Here is an 8938-nt window from a genome sequence, read left to right as displayed (position 1 = left end):
TATATTTCTTACAGCGCAATGAATGGACACATTTCAGCTACAAGCCATCTTCAGCAAAGAGCACAGCAAAGAACCAGGGCAATATGAAGACCAGATGACTTCTGAGTACTAACAAACAACAAGGACTCGAATTTCAGCACAGAAAGCGTCCGTGAATGACCCACCTCAAAATGTAGTTCATAAAAATAAATGAAATTAATTTTAACAAAGAATCAAAAATTGAACTAATAATCTACATCAGGGGTAGGCAACTCCAGGCCTCGAGTGCCGGTGTCCTGCAGGTTTTAGATCGCACCCTGGGTTAACACACCTGAATCAAATGATTAGTTCATAACCAGGCCTCTGGAGAACTTCAAGAAATGCTGAGGAGTCATTTAGCCCTTTAAATCAGCTGTGATTGATCATGGACACATCTAAAACCTCCAGGACACCGGCACTCGAGGCCTGGAGTTGCCTACCCCTGATCTACATATATGCATATATTTAAGAAAATTTCAGAATAATGTGTCTGATGATATTGTTACAAGAAAAAACTGTGAAATCTTTTCTAACAAAAAGCTGTGTCAATTCAAATTCAGAGAGATCATCTTCATAAGTGTAAACTTCTTTTCAGTTTGGGGATTCAGAAATATCCTTAGACTCACAGCTGGACAATGAGTGACTTGAGAAATGCTGGCTTATCTCAGTTTCATATTTTGCCGTCTGCAAGTTGACAAAGTCACAATGACTCAGGCCACTCTGAGGCAAATCAACGTAATATTGTTTCATAAATAAATATGATTTTGGACAAGCAGAATTATTATTTGCTTCCTGTTGTTGCACACAGCATGTATTGACATATCAGCAACAGTCCAATGAAAATACCAACTTTTTATCAGTACAGTTTATTGTACACAGTCATAATGCACAATGTATTCTGAAACAGAAAAAGAGGACGTTAAAGAGACCCCCAAAAGTTTTTTTGTATGGGTATTGTGACTTGATCTCAGAATTCTTACATCCTCTAATTTAGGTTTTTTGTGCGCGTCAAAACAAAGAAACAAATAGGTCTGTTTACATCTGCCTGTTTAATACTTCATGAATCAACCTTTCCTCTCAGTCCAGTTTTAACCCGTATCGGATCAGTTTATATACATACTAATAAGGCCTGTGTATACTGTCAGTTATGGTTGATATGATCATGGAAATTTTTATGGTCATTATCCCACATAGCAAAATCGGTATGGCCCGGACCTGGTCCAAACAATGTGCTTACACATGGCCCACATACCGCAAAGAATGACGGCCCTTTGGTGGCCCAGATCTGGTTTGCCAGAGGTGGCCCACACATGGGCCAGCACAAGACCAGTTGCAGACACACTGGTGTTCCTGTGCTGGCCCAGAACAGTTTCAGCTCTGGCCCCAGATGTCAGCCCAATGTGTACCTTAATCAAGCCATGTGATAACAAAAGGTCCCGGAACATAATAGTGCAGAAGTAACATGACAAAACTGATTCGTATGCAGCGCTTTTCTACTCTCGCAGATTACTCAAAGTGCTCTATTCAACATCCTACATTCATACAATTTCTCTAAACTGAGTGCTTCCTAACTACATTCATATACATTCACACTCTCAACACGCAGACTGGAGGAGCCAAGGATCAAACCACTAACTTTCCCGTCAGTAGGTGACCTGCTCCACCTCCCGAGCTACAGCCACCCAGTTGTAAATGTGAGTAAACCCTCACTAAGTTTTGGATAAAGTGTACACTCACAAACCTGTCAAAACTGCATTTGAAATGTTGGCTACCATAGCAGTATAGTATTGCAACATGGCATTTGGGTCTTGTAACTAAAAAAGGAAAATGGGAACATAAATAGTGCCATCATTGCCAGACCTAGCCCCCATCTGGTTGACATACACCCTGCCATGACACCAGTCAGTCAGAAGTGCCAGCTTGATGCCGGATCCGGGCCAGACCTGTTTTCTATGAGCCTGGGCTCATAGAAAACAAAATCGGGCCAGATGTGGCATGCCATCACATAAACAGTGCCATGCTAATTTGTTCAGAGACAGTGGGGACTGAGTTGGGTTAGTTAGAAGAGCTGCTAAGAGTGTGTTTTTTCCTGTGTGCTAAGCAAACATACAGGTCACATGATGCTGGTGGTAAATTACCTTCACATTATTTCACTGCACTGAAGAGTGCTGGTCACACCTAACTTCACAAACTCGCTTCACTGCTCTCAGTTATAGTAAGGTGACATTTGTACAGCCTTTAGTCTGTTACATTTTTGTGTGACATTAAATGTCAAAACCACACCAGGTGAAAGTGTCACAATAAGACACATTTAAATCTACAAAACCTTTATTTTTCTTTCCTGTACTAGGTAGATCACAAAATCCACCCAGTATGATCCTGGGCAGTTTAACTGTTTTCCTTCTACTGGTCAGTGATTTTAATCATTTCCAAGTCAATGATTAAAATCACTGTCAAAGCTGTTTTTCTGCACCAAAATCAAATTTAAAAAAAAAACAAAACCTTATTTTACCCCAAGCAAATCTTTTCCTTACACCTGTGGCACACCCTGAAAACCCTCCAGACTCTCCCATGGAATTCAATAATGGAACTGATGTGCACAGCATTTCAAAAAGGACAGGTCATTAGAAGACACTGAGCATCATATATTGATAAAGTGAATTCAGTGATGATATTTGGCAAAACTCTGTGGCTCATTACAGCAGAACAAAATCAAAGTGGGGTTTAGAATTAGGACAGGACCCTCCAGAGTGTGGTGTTGAAGGTAGGATGCAAGCAAGAATGAAAGATGAGCAGTGTGATTTCAAGTACACAGAATGGAGGCTGACTGACTTGAAGAAGGCGGGTAAAAAGATAATTGGACTGGAGCCCTGATGTCAGCACTGAGTTTTAAAGTGTGGGAAAGTGGAGGTGAGATAAAGAACAGACCAGCAGTCAAACATCAGGAAAGCAAACAAGTGATTAAAGAGCTTACTTATTGAAATTACACTTAACTTCATGTCTGTAGACAGATGTGAAGTGAACAGTCTGAACCAAAACTTATGAACAGTAACAAAACCAGCAACTAAATAATGACTGTGGTAATTATTTTAATACAACAACAAAGACTATTTAATACTGTATAAATTTACTGACATGTATCTTGTAAAAGTTAGTCTTTTGTCAAAAACTTGACTTACATGAAAAATGGTATCAGTCTGGATTTTAATGATACCCAGTTTTTCGTACTCAGTGTCAGTTTGCACTCGTACTCCTAAAAGCACTGAACATATAAAAGCACAGCCCGCCTCTTTACGTACAGATCACTTTTACTGGAGCACAGTTCAGCTAGTGACATTGAGGTGGTGCTTGTCACAATGATGAACATGAAACCAGTTTTACTCTGCACCTTCAGTAAGTACATCTATCACCTTTTCACATTTACTTACATTTACTTCTATACAGTAATCCAGTTGAACTGAACCTTACCTACATGTCATTAATACTCGATGTTTGTTCCAGGTTGGATCTCTGTCTTAGCCTTCGAGTTTCACTCTGTGGAGGTTCAGCCTGATGAAGAAGTCACGCTGCAGTGCTCCAACCTTAGCAGTCAACCTGTTCACTTATTCTGGTTCAGAAGTACCAACAGACCGAAAGCTAGCCGGATCTCGTCTATGATCAGCCCTGATAAAAATGCATCTTTCAATGAAGGATTTCAAAATGGCAAATTCAACATGACATCCAACACCTCTGTGCTATTTCTTGAGATCAAACAAGTGGATTCATCTGACTCTGGGCTGTATTTCTGTGGCGAGCCAAACAGTGAAAAGTTAATAGTTTATGGTGCAACAAATTTAAAGGTTCAAGGTAAGACTGTTTTTATTTTTTCTCTATTGATTCATTTACAGGAATTAAAATGTGTACTATTCGTATTACCTGTACGAAATTAAGAATATTCTTATTTATTTTTCCTAATTTTTATTCCTATTAAATAACATAATTTAGTTTTCTTTCTTGTAGAAGGTAGATCACAAAATCCATCCAGTATGATTCTGGGCAGTTTAACTGTTTTCCTTCTACTGGTCATCATCGGTCTGATTGTCAAGATCAGGAAACTTCATACAGGTATTTATGTGTATTAAACTTAAACTAAACATGCAAAGGTTTTTAGTGAATACCTGACAGATGTAGCTTTTCTATTAAACAGCTGAAGATGATGGACAGAATCCACAACGCAGTGAGGTAATCTGTTTTAACCGTAGATTCAGATCGATTGATTTATATATTGTCCGATTCAATCATTCATCTATTAACATCCACTGGTCACCATCAATGCTTCTTTGGGTTGTGGTAACTGAATAAATTTGTACATCTTTAGAAACTAAGAGCTACAGCGTTTCAAATGAAACATTACAGTCTTTCTGTCATCTGTTTTCTCAACAGGGCAGAATTTTGTCTAACCCTACACATCAGTCTAGTCAGATTGCCTCTGACGTAGTGGATGTGTAGAGATAAATGAATAATGTGCAGCATTAGTGACTTTGAACATTTTCATTTACAGAATGTGGACTCTGATGCCATGAACTATGCAGCACTGAGTTTCCCTCACAGAGCAAAAATCAGAAGCCCTGTACCACAGAGAGAGCTGGAGTCTAACGTTGTGTACGCTGCTACGAGATAGACTCACAAAATAACAGGAACACCAGCACAAAGTGAAAGCTATCATATTTATCTGCTTGTGATGTTCTGTACAGTTGGTGTATGTAAATTTTTACAACCACCTTTAACAAAAAAAACCACTTTTTCTAATAAAGATTAATACAATGCAGTAACTGCTAATACTTTCTCACTTTCTAGCTATCTCGCCGTCTCCCACCACAGCTGCTATGACTTTATCTGAGAGCAAACCATTGTGATCGGTAGGTAATGGAGGAGTTAGTGAAGACTGATAAATAATGCAGACTATTTTTTGTATTGAGAGGTAGTGAGGCTCTGCTTTAGTTTAATAGTGAGAGGGGCATAAAGGTGTGTGAGATATGTTGAACAGGAAGAGACAAAACACTGTGGCCTGAATACCACGGAAAATATCACAGGGCTGTCTTGCAAGCATTTGTTTTTTAGGTCATAATCTTCTGACCGCCATGACTGTCTTAAAATGACTGTGGTTATGGTCATGCAGTGCCATTGAACATAAAGGTTGAAACCACTGTAGGAATTATACAAGGAGTAGTTAAACTGTATTTTAATATTCTAGTATCAAAATGGAGTTTATAAATAGATATTCTGTAATGTCTTTATTGTTAGCATACTTTGTTAGTAGGCCTGTTGAACTGCTAGTTAACAGAAATATCTAATCAGGTAGTCACATAGCACAAAGGATATATTTACACACATGATGGTTTTCAACAAAATGCTGCTTGTATTTAAAAGTGTTAGAAAAAATGCTTTACAAATGGATCTTACCAGTGAAAATATCAGTGAGTCAAGTAGAGAAATATAAATGGTGAAACAAGAACAACATTCAGCATGTATATGCAATTTGCTGACACCTAAAAATACAAAGCTTAAAATCAAATTAAACAGGCTCAGTAAAACTGGACAAAAAACAGTGCCTGATCTGACAAACTGCTGTCACATTATTCAGGTCTGTTAGGGTCAGAATTTGGGGTAAACAATATGAATGGCAGTGTGAGCTATTCCTCAAAGAAGGTGAAGGAGAGTCTGAGATGGGAAACTCCAGCAGGAAGTTGTTAGGCTCTGGAGAGACTGATGTTGAAGTCTGACATTCAGGCAATCACTCCCTGCACTATACTAGTGTTTCTATCTGTGGTCTTCCAAGGCTGTTTCTGAGTATTCCTGAAATGCCTCCTATATTTACTCTTTAAATGAAAAATAGACACAAGAATACACAGAGAAAGTCTAACTTCTTCTAACTTTTTATTTAAAAAAAAAAGACGTTGTATAAACAAAAACAGTAATCAAAAACATGGGGATATTAATAACAGATTAAAGTGTCTCTCAGCTGACAAACTTGGATCTTGCTTCACTCCCAGCCTTCCACCCTCCCCCTATGGACATTATAACTACTGAAATAGAAGCATTACCTCTTGGAATCAAATGCTGCAGTTTGCTGCTATGTGGCTGTTGTGATCAGACACCTTGTACAGGATATACACTATATGGACAAAGTAACTGGGCCACCTTAAACCTACAGGAGCTCCTCAGCCATGCCATGAATATACCGGTGCATTGTTTTGCTTAGTTTTTGCTGATGTTAATGCCACAGGAGGTGGGAACTCTGCAGTCACTGAGTCAGCAGAGCATCAGCAGCTTTTACACATTAGGCTGAGGTGGAGGTGATACACCCAGCCACCGACACTCTGTAACCTTACGTGGTCTGCCACTTTGTAGCTGAGTTGTTCTGGTTCCTAGATGCTTCAGCTTTGCAGTAATGCCACTTACTCTTCATTGTGAAATATCTAGGAGGGAAGAAATTTCACAAATTTCACTGTCAAACTCAGTGAACTCTTCAGAGCAACCCATTCTTTCTAAAACGTTTGAAAGGCAGACTTCTGGGTACTTGATTTTATACACCAGTGGCAATGAGATTTTCAATACCTGTATTTAAAGATTAAGAACTGTGGCCCAGTACATTTGTACATATTGTGTATGTCTGACAAAATGAGAGTATTTGAGGCCCTCATCAATAAAATATTTTTCCCCACTAAAGGATTTGTCTGCCCCAATCTGATTAAACTAGCAAACTTTTAGAAGCCATGAATCATTGTGAAAGATTTTTATTTTTAACAAGATGATTGACTGACTGGATTAATGTATTATTGGGGACATGCATAGATGTTTCTATTAAGTACTGCATGTGCTGTGAATTGCAGTTGACCACATAATGGGGCTCTTCCTGATCAGTAAGCAGTTCAACTGTTAAATGCTACTATTTGTTTAAAGACAAGGCGATTCAGTTAGTTCAGTTGGAAGAGCTGCTCAGAGCATCCGTGCTCCTGTGTGTCAAACAAATCTAAATGAGGTCACCCCTTGCTCGAGGTAAATCAACATTATTATTATTATTTAACAGCACTACTGCGTAGGATGGGAATTGATAAGACTTTAGGGACTCCTATTCAGATAAAGATAAAGACTAATACTGTTTATAATTATGCAGGCTGACATGTCACAGGGACTGTTATTGAATATTAAGTTTATTAATACTCGTTGTTTGTTCCAGGTTGGATCTCTGTCTTAGCCCTAGAGTTTCACTATTCGGAGGTTCAGCCTGGTGAAGAAGTCACACTGCAGTGCTCCAACCTTAGCATTTTTGTGTTTACTTATCCTGGTTCAGAATAACCAACAGATTCAAAGCTAGCTGGATCTCATCAATGATCAGCCCTGAGAGCAGTGGCGGAGCGGGGGGGTGGGAGTGGCTTACTGGGCTTAAGCCTGGGTTGTTTTTTCAGAAGCCTGGGGTCTTTTGGGGTGTAATTTGTTTCATAGTTAGATGTCCTGGCTGACAACTGTATAAAACAAAAACTACACACAATATTCGAAGCACATAGTGCACACTGTGGGAATTTACGACTGTGCGTAAATCCCCCCTAATATTGGTATGATCCGAGCTCAGACACTAAGCACTGAGAGAGGGATGGGGGGAGGGAGAAGCCGCTGCCTGCTAGTGCGCTGTTGGAGAAGCGCAGCCATGCAGACAGAGGAGAACTGAAGTTTGACCAGGTACCAAAGCACAAATAATAGCCCTCGATGTAAATATGACGGTGTATCACGAAAGATTGATATCAAACTGATCACTTGACCCATATCATGTTACTTGCTCTTCCAGTGAATCAACAAATGGTAAAATGAAAAGCCGAACAACAACAATGCTGTTTCTTTAGAGAGTCTTAGCTTACATGTGTGTTAATTTCATATTTTCAGTTGTTTCCCTCCACGGCTAAATAAATCGGTTTCAGTAATGTACTGATATACAAGAATGGACATAAGGAGCTTCTTTCAAAGAAAAAACTCTGGTAGATGTTATTTTATATATTATTCTTTGTATGTTATTCAGTATATTTCTATGCAAAACAGGAGGAATTTCAATACACAGCAGTTTATTCACAGTTGAAACCAGATATTTACATACACTTTATGGAAAACACAAGAACATTTTTTTACTGTACAACATCAATTTAGAGTAAACTTGTTTTGTTTTAGATAAATAAATATTGAAATATCTTTTGAATTAGTTAAATGTCAGAATAAAGAGAGACAGAGCTGTCTATTTTAATCACTTTCATCAAATTTAAGAGTACATATACACTAAGTTTAATGTTAATTAATAAGAAAACTCCAGACATTCCATTCTGAGCTGAAGAAGCTTCTGATAGGTTAGTAGAGTCCATGTGAGTAAATTGGTGGCACAGCTGTGGATGCATATAAGGCAAAACACAGAGCCTGTTTCTTTGACATGGGAAAATCAAGAGATGTCAACCAAAACACCAGGAAAAGAATTGTGGAGCTCCATAAGTGTGGCTCAATTTTGAATACAATTTGGTGCCATTTACAATTAAGAAATACATATAGTTTCTCTCTTTACTCTTAAAGTTAACAAATATGTTTTTTATATTTATCAATCTAAAAAAATAAACATTTAGTCTGATTTGATGTTACAATTAAAAAAGTGTTTGTGTTTTTATCTGAAGAGTGTGTAAATATCTGGTTTCAACTGTATATTTGATGATGTTGGTGTTTGGTTTGATTGTCAGCACAAAGAGGGAGAGAGAGGAGCAGAGAGGGAGAGAGAGGAACAGAGAGGGAGAGAGAGGAGAATGAGGACAGAACAGAGATGGAACAAGAGCAGGTGAGACACACATGTTAGTCAAATGGTTGTTTACCAAAAGTATCACCATATCATAGGTACTCATGTATCTCGTAC

The 8938-nt window shown here is 38.5% G+C and overlaps 1 protein-coding gene across 1 annotated transcript; it reads left to right on the top strand.

Annotated features, from left to right (window-relative positions):
- The first annotated feature begins 3340 nt into the window (after positions 1 to 3340).
- On the top strand, positions 3341 to 4764 carry LOC100704893 (uncharacterized). Its single transcript, XM_025905998.1, has 5 exons — positions 3341 to 3411; positions 3520 to 3864; positions 4018 to 4122; positions 4205 to 4239; positions 4559 to 4764. The coding sequence occupies exons 1-5, from the start codon at positions 3375 to 3377 to the stop codon at positions 4676 to 4678; spliced, it is 642 nt and encodes a 213-aa protein (XP_025761783.1). The 5' UTR covers positions 3341 to 3374; the 3' UTR covers positions 4679 to 4764.
- Positions 4765 to 8938: the final 4174 nt, after the last annotated feature.

This window comes from Oreochromis niloticus, linkage group LG3 (genome assembly GCF_001858045.2).
Source record: "Oreochromis niloticus isolate F11D_XX linkage group LG3, O_niloticus_UMD_NMBU, whole genome shotgun sequence".
Classification (NCBI taxonomy): domain Eukaryota; kingdom Metazoa; phylum Chordata; class Actinopteri; order Cichliformes; family Cichlidae; genus Oreochromis; species Oreochromis niloticus.
The sequence above is the reverse complement of the archived record's forward strand: the minus strand, read 5'-3'. Positions and strand labels throughout refer to the sequence as shown.